This window comes from Protopterus annectens, chromosome 4.part0 (assembly GCF_019279795.1).
Source record: "Protopterus annectens isolate FY-2018-M chromosome 4.part0, PAN1.0, whole genome shotgun sequence".
Taxonomy (NCBI): domain Eukaryota; kingdom Metazoa; phylum Chordata; order Ceratodontiformes; family Protopteridae; genus Protopterus; species Protopterus annectens.
The window spans coordinates 903,726,485-903,745,903 of record NC_056733.1 but is presented as its reverse complement, the minus strand read 5'-3'; the positions used below and the strand labels follow the sequence as shown (position 1 = coordinate 903,745,903).

General features: G+C 39.1%; 1 protein-coding gene across 1 annotated transcript in view; it reads left to right on the top strand.

The window, feature by feature from the left end:
• The window catches only part of DEPDC5 (DEP domain containing 5, GATOR1 subcomplex subunit), a 2,513,958-nt gene that overhangs the window by 1,344,402 nt on the left and 1,150,137 nt on the right, over window positions 1-19,419 (top strand). Inside the window, exon 27 of the mRNA XM_044068865.1 lies at window positions 16,953-17,113. Coding sequence (XP_043924800.1) covers window positions 16,953-17,113 — 161 coding nt within the window. The remainder of the gene's footprint in view (window positions 1-16,952; window positions 17,114-19,419) is intronic.

The window sequence follows — 19,419 nt, the reverse complement described above, 5'->3', positions numbered from 1 at the left end:
CTGCTCCATGCTGGGTTGGCATATTCTTCAGTCAAAGCTCACCTGTCAACAATTTCTCTTTGTCTGCCCTTGGCTCCACATCTGGTCTATAGAGTTAAGGTCAATCAGTTTCTCAAAGACATTCTTCATATCAGGCCTCCTAGGAAGTCACTTCCCCCTTCCTCATACACCTCAGTTTTGTTCTTGAAAATGTCTCTTGCACCAGCTGCCTCAGCTTTCTTACAACATTGTACATGGAAAACTGTTCTTTTGGTTCTCACTTCAGCCAGGTGTGTTTCTGAACTTCAGGCTGTCATGGCTGTTCCTCCATTCTTAGTTTTCTACAGAGACAGGGTGGCTCTTCGTAGTAATCCTTTTATGCCCAAAGTCCTTTTTTTCTTCTTCACAGTCTGCCAGTGAGAAGGTCCATCATACCTTGGATTTTCATAGACAGCCAAGATATTTGAATAAAGCTAAGGTTATTCACAAATTTGAACAGTTTTTTTGTATCCTTTCATCCCAGGTCTTTGGGTTTGGCTGTTTCTAAGCAAACCGTCTCTTCCTGAATTTCTAAGGCCATTTTTATTCCATTATTTTTTGTGGTAAATATCTTTCCTCATCAGTAAAGGCTCATTCTGCCAGGGCTCTTGCTTCCTCTGGTGCTTTTTTTAAGGGGCTGGATATCAAGTCCATTCTTAAGGTTGTTACTTGGTGCTCTGTTCATACCTTTACTGAGCATTACAAGTTGGATGTTATTTCCAGGGCTAGAGCCGGCTTTGCCAGGGCTGTCCTGCATGGGTTTATGGGGAACTCTTCAGTGCCTTCCTCGCCATCCTCCTCCCAGGTTTCCTCTTGAGCTTTTGTACTCTCTCTTGGGTTATAAATAGTGCAACAGTGATATGGAAGGACAAAGTACAGTTGTGTAAAATCTTACTGTAACAATAGATGTCCTTCTCTTCACTGTTGCACTATTCACTGGCTAAAGGGCTTTTCTCCCATCTCTTCTTTTGGATGTACATGTTTTTCCTTGTCCCCAAGGACATTATGTTCCTCCTGGGCTTTTTCAGTTCTGAGCGTGTGTCCATATGTCACCTTTATGCCCTGCACCTTGCGTGTGGAGCATACTTGTGACATATTGTGCCTGTAAGTACTAAAGGCTTTGGTATACTGGCTAGATGTTGGGTTATCCTTGGCAGGAGATCCCTTTCAGTTATGAATACTGCAGTAGCAAAGAAGACATCTACTGTTATGGTAAGATTTTACACAGCTGTACTTTTTCAAGATATGAAAATTTGTGGAAGTTTAGAAAAAAATTATTTGGGGGTTGTGTGCATTATAATATAATATATTTATGGAAATCTATGAATGCACTGACTGTTATCACTCTAAAGAATACTTATTATTAATATTGCTATTTGTACAGTTTTAATAGCTTTTATTCGCAAAATATATACATTGGTTATCTTAAGCTTTTTAAGTTTGTTTTCAGAAAATGCCCTGGAATGTAAGATGTCTGCATTCTGCTAGAAGTGTGATATTCCACATCACATAGGTGTTCATGAGTTATGGTTCTTATATATAACAGAAGCAGAAAGTTACAGTTCAAAGTGGAAAGGGATGATGATGAAGCAGGGTGGTAATTCGAGAAATAGGGAAAGAGTTTGGATGCAGATTCTTAAGGAGAATAACAGTCATACATAGTATTGTATCATAACGTAGAAGGAAGTGTACCAAGAACTAAGCCAACACAGGAATGGAGAAAGGAGATTCTGCCATCTCCAATTAAGGAGACAGATAGTAGGAAAGAGGAGACTGAAATTTATTGGAGGAAGTTGACAAAGGAACCAAGGTATTGTGAGCAAATAAAGAGGGAAAGGTAATTGAATGAAAATATGTCAAGAAGACATTTTCATTGCAGGCTAGTGATTGCCTTCCCTAGCAGGTATTGATATCAGAATATATGCACAAAGAGAAAGGGATAGGAGAATCCTGTGTGGAAGACCTGCATTGTTTGAATTTTTAATTGATTGTAGAGCAGAAGCTACTTTTAAAACAAGGTAATTTGTACAGCATATACAATATTGAGAAATATCAGTCAGGAAAGGTCAGAAAAGATTAGGAAGAGAGATTAGATATGAAATTCACAAAGAAACCATGGGAGGACAACTATGGCTCCTAAAGTATGCAACAAAATCTAAAAAATTTAAGATTTTTTTCTAGAAGTGTTTGCATAGATACTTTTATACCCCCAAGACTCAAATTTTTCTTCAAGTAGATGGCAAGTATTGAAGGTGTAATGGGGAAGAAAGAGGTACCTGGAGGTATATGTTTTGGGAAAGTAATGAGTTGGCAGAATTTAAAAATTCTCTGTTAGAAATACTGGGCAAGCAAATGAGTACAACTAACAAAAAAAATTTTTTTGAGCTAAGATACGTGATCTGAATTGCATATACATAGTAAGGCCTTGATAAGTTTAATTATGGTGGCTGCTAAAAAAACAATCACTAGAAAATGGAAATCCAAATCTACACCAACTATACTTGAATTAGCGAATGTAGTAACCGAGATAAAAGAACAGGAAGTGGGATCTTAAGAAAAGGGTAGGAGTAAATTACATAGAAAATTTGGAAATGTGGGAACAGTACATGCAGAAAAATATTTTGGAAGAGGAGTGAGATTTAAGTGAAGGCAGTAATTCTGCAGTTTATCTGCTTTGATTATATGCTGTAGAACAATGTATGTGATGTATAATGTTTGTAAATGTGAACTTGTTAAAACAGTTTATTACTTTTGTACAAGTATATGTGACTTCCCTGCATTGGCCTAGTAATCAAGGATCCTCAGTCCTCACCACTGGCAAAAGCTAGGGAAACGAACACACTGGGAGGATTACAAGTAATACACACAGTAAAATGCAATTTTCCTTAAGAGCACACAGAAATCACAGTCAGTCTGGGGCTGCTTTCTCCAGACCCCCAATAAGACTCCCTACTGACACAGCTATAGGGTTAAGATCTCAGCTGAGGGGTGAAGCCAAGACCTCCAACATCCTCTCTGTCCAACTAGTGCCTTGTGTCCCTGCCCAAGTAGCTCACACACGCACACTTTGAGATTTGATTTGCATACACACACACATACACCCCTGGGAAAGGCTTGGGAGGTTTACTAGCTATGTCCCCTTCTGCCCAGACTATAAGGTAGTTTCCACTGCCACCAGCCCCTACTTATAAGCTGCTATAAGGCCCTTACAAAGGGTGTCCAATTCTATTGTATAATGTTACTATTAATCCAAATGGTAGTCTGACCAAGACTTGCAAAGCTGTTTAGGACTGACTTGTATAGTGTCACCAAATACATATGTGAGTACTCTTAAGACCTTATATATGTCTCACAAATATCACAGCAAAGATGGATTTAAATATATTTAATAATAAATAATAAAAGAACAAGACAATACTCAGTAAAATCAACAAAGGTACTTCAGAGTTCAAAAATCGCAGGAAATATTTTAAAGCAACATTGAGGACAGTCTCAAATAAATGCAGAAAACATCTAAACTAATCTTTACTATATTCCTATCTGTATCTAAAAGAGATACTTTGCCCTAAATCTTACTTACAGAGCAAGGCAAGTGCAGCTATAGTGCTGATGAGTGGATGTTTCTAGGTCAAAGACAAAATACAAAATGCACAGTCTCTTTCTGAGAGAGTTCTTAAATTAATATCACATTTTACTGCTGAGTTAGCTTGGATGACATCACTTTTTGCCACCTGACTTCAGTTCCCAGGCTAAAACAGAAACTAACAGAATTTAATATCTCTGTGTTAAACATACATATCTCTCAGATGTTTGCAGATCTTCTAATTCGTAAAACAATAAAACTCTTTTACATTTGAGACCTAGTAATTATTTCTCTTTCAAGACTATACAGAAAGTTCTAGCTCTATAGACATTGTGTCTGCCACTGAACTGAAACTGAGAGAGAACATCTTTTGTTTATGGCCCAGCTATAAAGTAACTTAACCTCAACTATTCTTAAGTTTTGCAGGTTAATCTACTATGTTTCAACAGGGTACACTGTAGATGCATCTTAGCTCAGTACATAAAATACAGTTCTGTATAAATCATATCAATATTCACAAATGACATAGAATTATTTACAAAATTTCACATCGCTGGCCTGGCAGTGTCTCCTTTTGTTACATTTCTACATAAATCATATTAGTATTCACAAATGACTTATAATTATTTACAGAATCCCAGCTAGCTGGGTTGGCAGTATTTCCATTGTGTCACAGTATACGTATGTGTTATATAAGTATATACATAAAAATGATCTGCTAGCCATTGTTGTATAATCTTTCGAGTATGTGAAAACATTCATTGTTGCTCTGTAAAAACATAATGTGCTAATTTTCTCCCTGGGCTTGTGCTGAAAATGAGCACCCACCCGATAGGACTTAGGATTTTCCCGGTAAACAAATGTCAGATAAATAGTGTAAGTTTGTCTGTGTCACAAGTGATAATTCAATGAAGATGTTGAAAAACAGTGCAGACTGAGGCCAAACATGGAGATGTGTCAATCTACATTAACAACTAACATATATCCAGGATGGTTAAACAGGGTGATACCATGGAGCTCTTCCACATGCAAGTCACTATGGAGAAGTTCCCTCACCATATCATGGCTTGCTACAGGTCACTTTCTGTGACCCTAAAGTCTCATGATTCATAGGTTACTACTAGGCTAGCTGCCTTTGCAGGCCACTTTAAGCCTAGCCAGTTCTCCTTTTTGTGCTTGAATGAACCTATCCCATTTGATTAGAGATTGGCCTTATCAATGCCATGGTCAGTCATTATGTATTTTTCCTATTGAGAATAACTGAGATAATACCATAGATAATTTCATGCATGGGATAAAGCATTTAGGAGCTGCCTTTGTCCATTAGTAGTACAGGAGGCAGTCTTGGGGTTTATTTTCTTTTTGTCTTTCCATAAATTTTAGTTGTGCTTGAGTATGAACAGGGATGATTTTTTTTTTTTTTTTTTTTTTGTGGATGGGGAGTCTGTTCCATAGCAGCGGTATCCTCTATGAGAGATATATATGTTCCTCCAAACTGTTCTATTGATGTTGCAGAAGAGGTTTAGATCCCTAAACCGAGTATTTCTGATGCCATTTGACTTGCTGTTGTGCAGTAAATCCATCAGTAATGGGTCAGAGAATGGCTTCTATGCCAGACATAGGTCACCTCTTAGGATTCTGTAGTATACCGCGTGTAGGATTATGGGAAGTTCATAGATTAGTATTAGGCTAACTGCCCTCATGGACCATTTTAAGTCTAGCCAATTACCCCATGTGAGGATCAAACCCTGCACTTTGTGTCTGCAAGGTAAACACTTTAACCATTATACCAACCTCCCTTGTGACAGGGCTTTAAGTCGTTCCATTTAGGACATGTTGTTTAGACCTTGTATCCGTTTACTATGGTATCTTTGTGGGTGTTCCAGCTGTTGTATGTGTCTGGACTTTTACCTAAACCTTCTAGACCAAATGCCCTATTCATGGGTGACCTTAACTACCCCTCTATAGACTGGGAAACGCACAATGCCTCAAACTCACAAGCATGCTTCTTGGACGTTATTAACATAAACGTCCTAGAACAGATAGTGCATGCTCCAGTCAGAGGAGCAAATGTACTGGCTCTGGTATTCACCAGCAAGGGAGAGCATTGCACAACCCCCACCCCTACACTTCATGTCATACCTCGGGTCTATATTACCAGACCGAAAGTGGATATGTGTGACTGCATAAAAGTCGACACATAATGCACGAAACCTAAAAATAGTGAACGGCCACATAAGCAAATTTTTCCCTAGGGAAAAAACTTTTGCAGCCATTCGCTAAAAAAAAATAATTTAACATCATAAACAGGTGGGGGGCTTCACCCCCCCTAACTAAATATACCAACTCCGAGATCGCACTATAGGGAAGGAAAGGACAACTTGGTGAAGTTGGCCAGTTGTCTTCTTGACCTATGACATATTCATCGAATCGCTTAAATGCGATGCAATGAATGTGTCGCTGTTTCCGTATTCGCTTAGAAGCATTTTTGTGCTTCTAATATAGACCTGATATCCTCAACTAGTAAGAGTTAGGAACTGTTCTAAGGCAAACTACATCCTATTAAATGACAGTTTTTCAAAATTCAAGGCTTCCCCAATGCCAAGACCATAGCTACCTATGTAGAATTATTCAGAGAGTCACTATACAAACATGTGAATGACTGCATAGAGGCTGCCGTGCCTACCAGAAATAAACCCAAAAGAAATACTAAAAACAAACTCCAGTGGTGGAATTCTTACCTAAACATGGTATAATAAAAGAAAGAAATTCACAGCCAAAATCAGGAAGGGCACCTCCCTTAAAGACAAGTGCTCTGTTATACAACTAAACAAGAAACGAAGAGGTCTAATTAAGTCAAACAATGCCACCTAGGAGTTCAGGATCCCTTTGTAGGCTAAAGATAATCACAAGACCTTCTTCACCTATGTCCGGAACCTTAAAGGTAGCACACAACAGTCTGCTGAACTGGTGGTGAATGGTACCACCTTCACTGGTCAGGGTGACATAGCATATCTGCTGTCTGATAAATTCAGCTCATACTTCATCCCCCCAGCTCCTCCAGGTGAAATCACCTCCGGTATACCTCCCCCAACTATTAGCAATGAGTAGGTGCTGACAACACTTGCTGAAGGCAAGAACACTGCCCATATGCGCGCTGACAACATCCCTGGTTGCCTTCTTAACAGTCAAAAACACAGCCTTTCTGAACCACCTGAGACACACTTTCAGTACAGCCTCAAAACAGGTTACATTAAAAGTGAATGGAGGACTACAACCAGGGTTGCCAGATTTCCAGCCCCCCAGGTAGGGACAAAAAAAAAGAAGGTCTCACACAGCAAGTGAAGACCAAAAAAAAAAAAAAGGTCTTCACTGCACATTAAAGAACAGTAGCTCTGCACTAAACACATAATGCATTGCAGTTCCGCATTCAACACAAGTAGCTCCGTGTTTAGCGATTTTTGATTGGCCCGTATACCGGCATATGGGCCAATCAAACACGGAGCTTCTCGTGTTTAATGCGGAACACAAGAAGCTCCGTGTTTAGCAATTTTTGATTGGCCCATATGCGAGGTATACGGGACAATCAAAAAAAAAAAAAACAAACAAAGCGGAGGCTGGCCGGGATTTAAACTGGCAGGGCGGGACTCGGGATCAGGCTGCTGATCTCGGGACAGTCCCACCCAAATAGGGACGTCTGGCAACCCTGACTACAACAGTCATTCTCATCCACAAGGCCTAATGATCATTTGACTGACGGAACTACAGACCCATCAGTTCAATGAGCCTAATGTGCACTATGGAACGAATCGTCATGGAAATGATGATCAAGGACATGGCAACCTGCAGACACTAGACAAAATCCCGGTTTGGCTTTGTTAAGGGAAGGTTATGCCTACTGAACCTGGTCGACTTCTTTGAGAGGGTCGTCAAGGTAATGGATGAGGGTAAAACAGTGCATACTGTGTATCTTGATCTGGCCAAGGCATTTGATAAATACCCCACTCAGGCGTAGTTAACAAACTGTCTGAGCTAGGTATAAATCCCTTCATAACTCATTGGATTCCCAGGTGGCTCACAGATGGAACCCACAAAGTCAAGATTGATTAGACCACTTCCAACAAAAGATCAGTCACGAGTGGAGTGCCCCAGGGCTCTGTGTTGGGCATGCTCCTGTTTGGCATCTACTTCTCGGAAGTCAAGGTTAATGTTCAAGGCCTCCAGCTCACCACGTTCAGTGATTACTGTAAATTGAGAGTTGTTATAGATTCCTCTAAGAGATCAACATTTTGCAAGTGGGTTTAACCCAGACAAATGACTGGTCCCAAAGCCATGGTGTAAAACTCAATGTCAAAAATTGTATTGTAATGCCCTTTTGGAAACTGTCAACCCAGGTTAATTACTCCATTGATAAAACACCCCTAATAATTGACCCGACCCAGTAGCAAGCGATCTGGGAACATATGTAGACAGCTATCTGGCCTTTGAGCAACACTTGGCTAAGAAACTTGTACATTAGGATATTGCATCCAGGTCTAAGCAAGTTGTAATATCACTTTACTTGGCTGTTGCCAGATCTATCATTGAGTACAGTGCCCCCTTTCGCATGTACCTAACCAGATACTTGCAGACGTTGGAACTCCCACAGAGGTTTATCAGTAGGAGAATTCAGGGCACAAATATCCCGTCTCAGACTGATCACCTAAAGGCTAAATAATAAGGTATTTGTAGCAAGTAATTCAGGAGAGAAAGGTCATAGAGTGGGATGATGTTAAGCAGACGTTTCGACTGCAGGTTAGAGATTACCTCCCTGTCAGTGAATAGTAACAGAGAATAGGTAATGAAGGGAAAGAGAAAGTTAAAGACCAGCTGTAGTGGAATCATTGGTTGAGTCTAGAACAGACGCTGCTGTTAATAAGGAGATACTTAAGAGACTATATAAAATATTGCAGAACTATAAGAATCGCTCCGAGGATGCTAGAAAATACTGAGACATGAGTTTGCAGAGGAACAATGGGATGAAAGTTGGAAAGCTCCCATGAATGCAGCAAAGTCCAAAACGTTTGTAATTGTTATGTGGAAGTGGTTGCATAGGTATTTTTATACCCCAAACAGACTGCAGAGCATTTTTGTAGGTAGTTAGCAAATGCTAGGTGTGCATTGAGTAAGTGAGAAGTTATTGCAAATGTGTTTTGGGAACGCAGCAAGTTGGGAGATTTAAAAAATTCCTTGGTGAGTACTTTGAGGTAAATGTTTGGGGAACAAATACATGATTACTTTGAATTGGTATATAGGATCAGAATTTATTAAATATACTAAGGCCTTCTAAGTTTAATGTTGCTGGCTTTCAAAAAAAAATAATTGCTAGGAAAAAAAAAGAAATCAGAATCTGCTCTGAACATGAAAAAACTTCTAGATATTGTAGAGGTGGTACTAGAAGTGGAGGTGGGATATTTAACAAAAGGAAATGAGCAAATTTCATAGCAATAAATGGAATTTGTCAGAACAATACGTGCAGAATAATGTTTAGGGATAGCAGGAGTGAGGTATAAGGGAAGGTAGCAATTGAGTAATTTATATAATTTGGAGTGAATGAAAAGTGTTAAAAAGGAAAGAAAATACATGCGTAGTGCGTTATAGTAAGAGTGGGAAGTTAGGGTTAGGTTTCCTGTGTCTGAATGTATGTAATCCCATATGATAGTTTAAATATGATGACTTAGTAATGATAAAACGCTGTTTGCAACTGCGAGGTAGTTTGATTTACTGGGAGAGTAAACAAGTTGGCATAGATTGTATTCGGAAAGGAATGTATTAGCAGTAGCCTTTTGTCTGAGGTTGTCAACATTAACGTCATCTAGAATAATGTTTTGGCTTTTGGTCTTGTGTAACTTGTCCTTAACATTTGCTTCAAAGGTTCTGAAAGTATTCTAAGAACTAAGCCAGCAGAGGACTGGAGAAAGGAGGTTTTGCCAATAGGGACACCTGCAAGTAGGGGTATATAACATAGGCAAGAGGGGGCTGGAATTTACTTGGGAAAGTTTGCAAGGAACCAAGATATTGAGAACAAATATCTTTAGAGGGAAGGGTAGTAGAGTGGGGGTGATGCTATGCACAAGTTTGGACTGAAGGTTTGAGACTGCCTTATCTACCTGGGATTGATGTCGGGGTATAGGCAAAGAGAAAGGGACAGGGAAAGGCTTGCCCTGGTAGAGCTTTTTGTTGAATGTGGAACAAACAATGCTGTTAAAAAGGGTGTAATTAGTAAGGCATATATAATATTGCATGATAAGAATCAGTCAGAGGATGTTAGACATGATTGGGAAGAGAATCTGGAAAGACAATTTACTGAGAGCCAATGGGAAAACATCTCTATGGCTCCAAAATATGCACAGAGTCCAGAAGGTTTAGGAGTTTTGGTTGGAAGTGTTTGCATGTGTATTTTTATACTTCAATCAGACTTCAGAGATTTTTCCCTCTAGCAGATTTCAAATGCTGGAGGTGTGATGGAAGAGAGATTTGTAACTGGGAATATAATTGCTGAAGTGTAACAAGTCTGAGGATTTTAACAATTCTTTGTCAGAAATGTTGGGGGAGCAAGTGGCTGCAACTAAAGAAATTATTCCTTTGAGCTGGGACCCAGGATCTGAACTGGCTTTGCACATTTAAGACTTTACAAAGTTTAATGCTATTGGCTGCAAAAAAAAGGAATTACTAGAAAATGGAAATCCAAATCTAAACCAACTTTAATTGAAGTACTGAATACATTAATTACATGGAAATAGAGGTTGTGTGAACAATACATGCAGAACAGTGTTCAGGTAGAGGAGCAGAGAAATGTAAAGGAAGGCAGTACTTGAGCATTTATTCAACGTTGGAGTGAATGAGAATTGTTCAATGTGTGTAAATAAAAAGCAGAAAACTAATGAAAAGTTTACAATGTTTTTCTATAACTGAGTACCCATACTGTTAAAGTTGTATGAATTTAATAAAGGTGTTAAAAAATAAAACGAGGATGTCATGGATCAAAGTATCATCAGTCTTTCTTAAAAATAAATCTTTGGGAAAACAGTTCATTTTTCAGGTCAGTTAAAAAACAGCATCTTCACAAGTTTAAATACAGACGTGTCAAAAACTATCAGGCAGTCATAGCAGTCAGTCAGACATAACCAGTCACCTTAGGAGACTTACACATGTAACAACTTCCCAACCTCTTGGTCTTATTAACATAAAAAAATGAAATAAAGTAAAAGCTGGGCATCATAGCTTAATTCTGGACGATCGTCACTTATCTTGGCTTTAAAATACATTTGATATTAACTCTTATCATTCAGTCCAGATCTGTTGAAATTCAGGAAATTACAAAAGTTGGAGAACTAAGCATCTCAACGAAAACCGAAACGATCAAAAATAACACTTGGGGTGAGACATGGTCACGGCTGAAAAAGAACTTTAATAAAAATGTATGTAAGCACTTTCGCGTCAGACTAGAACACTTCAGACATATCAAGCCAACCATTCACATGTGTTTAAATAAAACCAATTAGCCAACCATTGTATGTTTCACCAATCACAATAATAAATCAGTCATAAGTTAAGTTACTGCAACAATCATTCAAGGTTGCTTAATCCACAATATATCAATGTAAAAAGCATATTCATATACAAATATATTCAAACACCTAAATTGTTAAACATATATAAAATATCAAACTTCTCATATCAAAATTGAAACAACAATCACACATGAAAAGGGGGGGGGGGGGTTAATATATTATAAGGAGCTGCACTGGCCTATCTAAGTAACAGTTTTAGTCTGTATGAAAGAGTGTAAAAAAACTTGCATCAACAGATGGCAGCATAAACAATTGAAGTATCAACTTTATATTACTACTGATTTTTAAACATACGAAAGATTTGCGTGTATAAAATATATATATATATATATATATATATATATATACACACACACACACACACACACACACACACACACACGCACACACACACACACACACATATATATATATATATATATGTATATAAAAAGGAACATGCTATGCATATGTCCAAAATATGACAAATCATAGAACAAACGAAAAGGGCATATTATCTCACTCGTATGTGTAAAGGCTCCAAGAACTTCATATAAGTAATCACTAGATATATATTTTTTGTTCAATGTGTCAGGGGTCTATCTATGAGGAAGAGTTTCAGGGATACTCTGTCATTTAAACCACAGGCTGTGTCTGCCTGTAATCTGATTATCCATTTCATTTCTAGTCTGTCAGTGAAATTCTTAAAATTACCTAATCTAGTGTTCCTGTTGACTAATTCTAAAACTAAAAGCATAAACCTATGAGAGAGACCATGACTTAAAACATTCCTGGCTAGTGAGTTACTCTCATCTTCCTTATTAATAGTGTAAAGATGTTCTCTTACCATTCCTCAAAGTCCGATTGGTCTTTCCTACTTAACATGCTTCATGCAACATGCTAGATATATCAACTCTCTAGTCTTGCAATCAGCATAATGTTTAAACTCATAAACTTTCTGGGTGGTGGGGTGTATGAAACTACTACTGTTAGCCATGTAAATGCAGTGGTCACAACTTCTGGATCCAAAGGTCCCTCTCCTCAGTGACTGAACCCTCTTATTATTGTCTCTCATAACAAAGTAGCCTCCTCAGAGATTTGGTATTCCTATAGGCATAGATAGGTCTTTCTCTTATGATACTGGTAATTTTCTCATCTGCCATCAATATCTCCCAATTCTTGGCGATAACTCAAGTGTTATGTATTGAAATTCACCTTAATTGCAATTTGGCCTTGCACTGAAGTAAATGTTCATTAGTAATCTCAGTACGTCTCTGTTCTTTTATTACTTTTTAGTACCTGGAACTTAACAGAATCAAGCTAAGTGCAGTTGTGCAGTCGTGGAATTACCATATTTATGTAATGAGGTGTTTGGAACATAAGGACTTTAGTGTTTGAACTCCTGTATTTTTTTTTTTTGGTGGGAAGGGTCACCATTAATGAATAAAGTTTGCTAGTGTTTGTTTTTCTGTCATAGATCTTCTACGTGCTGCTTGCAGACACCATAAGTGATCAACAGTCGTGACCCTGAATGCATACATTGTATCATTAGACCCTTTGCATTTGTGCCTTCTAGGTGAGCATTTTACAGGTACTACCACCCCATGCACTGCTTTGTGTCAAAACGTGGCAGTTGCCTTTTAAGAAGCCAGTGAATGAAAAAGTAAATAAAATGAATGAAGAAAGTAGTGTGTGATAAATACCCAGCAGTGAAAATCCCCTCGCCAAACATTTGTGTTACGCACTTTTATCAGACTGCTGCAGAACACACTGTAACTTAAGAAAATGTTTCATAAAAACTGAAAAATACATCAAGTAATTGATGCACACAGCCATTCAGAAGAATCCCTTCTTCTGTCCTTCCAACTGTCTGGAAGGTGTGTCTCCTCTTCACACTCCTCTTTGAGTCCTGTGCAAAGGTCAAGCTTCAGCTGCAGTCTTTCTGACATAGTTAATGATTAGTGTCTTGACTGTGTACTGCTGACAATGTCTGCCACCATCATCCATCTGTCTTCTTTGCCTTCCCTTCTACCGTGGCGACTCCACAGAGTTCCACGTAGCCAACCTACTCAGCAACACATGAGGTAGGTATGACTGAACACAAGAAGTCAGCATATTAGATGTAGCAGCAGGAACAGAACAACCTGAGCTGCACCTGGTCCCATTCTTGCTCACCCTCCATTCTCACCCAATGGCTTGCATTGTATGGCTCTAACAGATTTCTTCTGCAGCTGCATCTGCTCAGCTTCTTTTTGTTAAAGCCATCTGTTGCCGCCTCATTTTGTGCACAGTGGGTCTTCTCTGCCCTTCTTCTGTATCATTTTTCACTTACCCATTAATGGCTTCACAGTCTTCTGGAGGTACAGTACTGCTTACAATTGGCCATATTATACCCCTTGTAAAGAACTCAACTGTCAGCCACATGCCTGGAGTGCCATTCACTCCCTGCTTTTGTAGATACACAGCAGGCATCCATCCAGTATGCCCTAACTTCTCTGAAAGTAGCTTCACTGGGGATAAGAATTCAGCAGCCCCTCTATGCTTATTTATGGCAGTCACCATGCGTTCCACCCCTTGTGACCTGATTTTGTACACATCTCTTCCAGACAAAAATGTCATCCTCATAGTTTCCAGGTTTCTTTGGGACTGTTTCATATTCAGTGCTGTGCTTTCCCCATTACCATGAGACATTCGGGATGGTCAGCAGTATTTCTGTTCATGCATCTTGTAGTTACTAAGTGGCCCCTCTCCAATGTTTTGGATTTCTAACTCAGTTGCTGTAGAGCAGCATACCTTTTTGTGTCCCTTGCATGTTAATGAACCCCTTTTTCATACTGAAGTTATAAAGATGGTAGCCTTTTATCTTCATCTTTGTGGTTTGGGATTCACCCTTCCAACACAGTGAGAGCTCTCTCCACCATGGCCAAACATTGCCCTGGATGCTGGTGCAGTGTGGGTCCTCTCTTGACTTTATGCACAGATTGTACCTTCCTTTGGACTCCAGCAGGCTAACCAGAATGATATTCTCTTTCTGTCCCTTCTGCTGTGTGTCTCTCCAGGACTGGTTTTCTAGATTGTTCACTTTCCATTTTAAACAACAGATTTTCACCTGCGACTGTTCACCAGGTTTGCTTGCATTTCTCCACTTGGCATTTACCTCAGTGTCTCTGCTGTCCCATGTCTTTATCAGGCCCTGTCCTTTAGCGTTTCTGTTGAACTTTGTCACAAGCCCACTAATTCTAACTTCAGTGGCTGCATCTTGATCCTTTTGACCTAATCAGGTTTATGGCCTCAAATTTCAAACAAGTGTTTGCATGTTTGGAACCACAAGTGATACTAAAGAACTGTGAATGACAAACTGTTTAGCACAAACTAACCTTTACAACTGTCACATTCATCAGATCGAAAGTTCTGAAGTCAGAATAACACAGCAAATATTCATTCAAACAACTTTATCTCTGTAACCACTCAAGTTACTCTGTCACTGTCAGCAGCATTTTGTTCATCCATCTGTTAGCTGCCATGTGAGGCTGTGCAGTTCTGTCTGTATTGCTTGGTTGAAGGAATATTTAGAGAACTATGATAATCATGTCAATTTAGATGCATAGTATATGAGCAACACTTAATATCACTTTGAATATACTAGACTGAAGTCAAGTATCAGTGAAGTTATATTGCCCATCTTGTAATCTTTAAGATGTCATCTTTCACTAGCTTTTATGTAGCATGGCTTTACAATTACTAATGTAAATAAGAACAGGTCGTACTACATGTCAAGACGTGTCACCTTGATGATCCCAGGAAAATACCTGGAGGTATTTCTCGGGTTTACTGAAGCACCCTGTCTCACCATCCACAACTCCTTACTCAGGTGTTTGCTGTAACTTCCTGATATATTCACTTGCCCACCATTTTTTTTTTGCATTTCTTGATACTTTTTACCTCTTAATTTTGATATGGACCTGCTGAAGGCCACATAACTCACTTAGACTGTGGCCATCTTGCTTTACGTCCTTCCTTTATGTCCAAGGTGATCTCAGAGGTGGCCTTTGGCCACCCCATTCATTTGTCTTTTACCTAGGCTCCTAGAGTAAAGGTGCAAGATTCCTACATATGATGGCTGTGCATAGGCACCTCAGATATTTCATACCTTGAACCAAAGACTCTAGTCATTCCGACCAACTGTCTATCTTTCACACCAGGGAAGCAAGGTGGATTGATGTGTGATCAAACCCTTTCTAAATGGTTGTTTAGCTTCCCAGTTTCTATTACAACCATTACAGGAAAATCATAGATGGCCGGTTAAGGGTCCATTTCACCAGACTGTCTGCCGCAGCCACCACCTTTTTCAAAATGATTCTGTGCAGGGCATTTTCAGGCAGTTCCATGGACAGTCTTTCCCACTTTCTCCAAACATTGCAAATTTCTGGAAAAGAGCAAGGTTTACCTTTGTTGCCATCTAGAAGATGTTGGTGTCTGCTTCTTCGTACTTTCCAGGGTTAGGCTTCTTTTCCAGATGTCTCAGTACTCCCCTTTGTAGTAAGAATTTACTGCAGCAATTATCCTTATAATGCACATTGTAAATCTGCATGAGGATACCGGCCATCACTGCAAATGTTCAGATACGGGAACCATGTTGGCAAAGACCCTTTGCAGCAGGACATGGGATAATTCTGTGTGTGGAAAGTAGGGGTTATTTATGAATCTACTGTACATGCTTCCTTTTTTTTGAATGGTAGTCAAATTTTTAGTTGTGGTATTGGGTGACCTACTAGTATTTTCTGTTTCTCCATGGCTAGTAATATTTCAGACACACTTCTTACAGGAGTTTCCTGTCACAGGTTGCTCTCCTTTTTTGCAGACAGGCTTCCTACGGATGTCTTCTCTGCTGGGAGTAGGCCATCTCTACTTGGAGGATATCCAGCTGCATGGCAATTCGAGATGGGTGTTTTGAGTCCTACCTTCCACTAATCTCAGGTGTTTGAAATTTTACTCCAGCAGTGATCCTTTCATTTGAATGTCTATTATCATGAGTACTCCTCACAGATTTGTACTTTTCACATGGTAGAGGGACAGCCTAAGTGAATTGCATTCTTCAACAGGTGAATTATATTCAGGGTTAGTAGGTGATATCCTGAATGAATCAGAGTGTTCAGCAGTGAGCACTGACAGGTGAATCAGTGTTAATCAGATCAGCGATAGGTTAAAGTATGAGCGAGCTGCACTGTTTAGCAGCGACAGGTAACAGCTTGAGTGAATTACATTGTTTAACAGTGGCATGTGACAGAATGAATGAATTAATGTTCTGTAGTGACACATGACAACTTGAATGAAGGTGAAGGTGAAGTTGTTATTTTTGCGAATACTTTTAAGAAACTGTGGCTTTTTATTACATCGTGACCGCAAAGTTTTTTTATTCTTTTGTTGGTGGTAAAACCAAAAACGGATTTGTCTTTGGGTTGTAAAGTTTCCTTGTTCTGTTTGGTACCATTCGTTGATTTGTTTTGGTCGTCTGGTTTGGTACTAGTTTTGGTGATTTTGTGACAGCTTGAATGAATTAGTGTTCCATAGTCACAGGTGATGGCATGCATGAACTACAAAGTTTGACAGTGTTCGATGGCAACATGAGTGATTTACACTGTGGGGTAGTGACAGGTAATGGTATGAGTGAGTTACAGTAACAGAGCACATTTATTACATTTGTGAGTCATGGAAGTTGACATACCGTGTATTTCAGCGTTTATATTTCCTTTGGGTAGGAGAGATGAGGATGGCGCCCTAATGACAGCACAGCAAGTGTTTGAGGAGTTCATCTGCCAGCGGCTCATGCAAGGTTACCAGATCATTGTGCAGCCAGAACGCCAGAAGTCTATTCCTGCTGTGGCACCACCACTGAGCAGCAGTCCGCTGTACTCCCGAGGTAAGGTATTAGCACATGCAGCTTAAACATGTAGTCAGCAAAGATCATACCATCACCATCTTTAACCTGAAAGTAAAATTAAGTTCAGGCATACATAAGCCGTTCTTCCTCAGCTTTACCACAGGAGACTTCAGTGCAATAAACGATGTATGTATAAAAAGATACTAGGATAATACCCTCACTGATCTACTCAGGGCACCATCAGTGACCTAATGCTATTAACTTCTGCATTCATGTATACATACAATTAATACTTGACTGTATGGATAATTTAAAGTAATAACTTTGGTGGAACCACAGAATTATTAAGCTGTGCAACAGAAAGAGGAAGTACTTTTATATATCTCTCTAGTTGTAAAACTTGTCCAGGATAAAGGGCAGAAAGTACTCCCCTTATCAAATCCTCCAGAGTAGGTATGAACTCCATTTGATCTCAGAAGTTGAAATCAGTAATTAAGCATTGTGTAATTATGTTAGAAAACTGAAAGAGTTGTGAACACTGCATGTGATCATTAAACAGTGATGTGGTCGCTCAGGTGCAGTGTGCTTGAAGAGTTATAAGCAGCCTTCACAGTGAGAGAAAACATGTCAGAGTGTTAGAGACAAGGTGGGGGCATCCCATTTGTAGCTACTACTTGATAATAATTACTGCTTCGTGTATAATTAAAAACTCAACATTCCTGGCATCTTCCTATTACAGAATTAATGAACTAAACTTCTGTCATTTGTATTAAATAAAATGCTGGCTTGTGGACACCATCCCTGACCTCTGCTGACTGGCTACAGTAGTAGCACTTCATTGACGGGTGACACAGCTGACCAAAACAGTTTTAAGCACTTCAGCCTGATGAGTCTTTTACTTAAAATCATGTAGACAGTTGCAGTGGAGCTTATCCATAGTGAAGTGGGGCATGATTTACATATGTTATAGGACAGTATTTTTGCTTTTTGATTCTTGCTGAGGTAACAGCATCACTTGATGAAGGACATACAGTGCATGCAGCTTATCTTGACCTTGCTAAGGCATTCAGCACTATTTCATATAAGGGGATAATTTGCAAGGCATTAAGTGCCAATCTCTATGTAATTCAGTGACTGAAATACTAGGTAAGAAACAGTATACAAAATGTCAGGGTGGGTGAGTACGAGTGAGGTGGGCTGCCTCTCTCCCATAGTAGACTTACCGTTGGTGTCTCTTGAGGTTGGCCGACTGTCTCCGTAGTTGACTTACAGTTGGTGTCTTGCACAGTTTTGCAGTAGGACAGGCTCTTTTTGGATCATTGTCTAATAAAAATGTAAAATGGGCTCTGGATAATCTGATATCCTGAGAAATACAAACTGTTTAACTTAATTACTTCAGAAAGTGATGCAGAAGGTGTCCAAGATCAGCTGCAAAAGTACACAACTGGTGCACTAGTAATCACTTTTAATGTCATTAAATGTGGGGTTGGCAAAAAGCACAAGTTATAATTGTAAAATAAATGCCCAAATCATGGAAAATGAAGTACCTTCATTGAACATCTGGGGACATTTGCAGACAGCAATGTCAGATTTGACCAGTATATATGTACCAGAGTCAGGAACTTGTAATCTTTTACTCCCCTAATTCTAAAGGCTTGTCTGTTCACTGCAGTAGGATTAATAAAGCTCTTTAAAGCTCATTGATCTGACCCAGGTAGCCTTCAAACAGGCCACTTGAGACAACTTGGAAACATGCAACAATTCCTTACTTGAAACGTTAGAATACCCAAACTATTTAGAAAAGCTACATGAAGTGTCATAGTCTGGTTCTTATGAGTTGCATTGAGGTGATATCCCCCTGTCAGTCATGAAAAAACTGACCCAGGTCTAGTTTAAACTATATGCCTACAGTGCACCACTGGGGAACTAACTCCAAACTGGTGAACCTAATATTAAAAATATAATTATTAGACAAATGTGCTATATACATTACACACTGCCTTCCATTGTTATTGAATGATTGTCCTTTTACAGCTAGTAGAAAATGCGCAAGAGTGTAAGATGTGCTACGAGAAAGTGAAATCTCAGAAGTTGGTGTTCATAATTATGACCTTATGACCGTGCTTTTTTGTAAGCTTTTTAAAATATCTTTTTGAATCATTTAATCTTAAGTTGTATTGTGGGATTATGTACATTAATAGAAAATAAAACTAACCTTAATACATTTCTTTTGTTATTATCGTGCAGTGTACACATACGTTGTTTTAACAATTTTCATTCTCTCCAACATTACATAAGTTGCTCAATTTCTCATTCCTCCTCTTTCTGAACATTATAAATCCAAA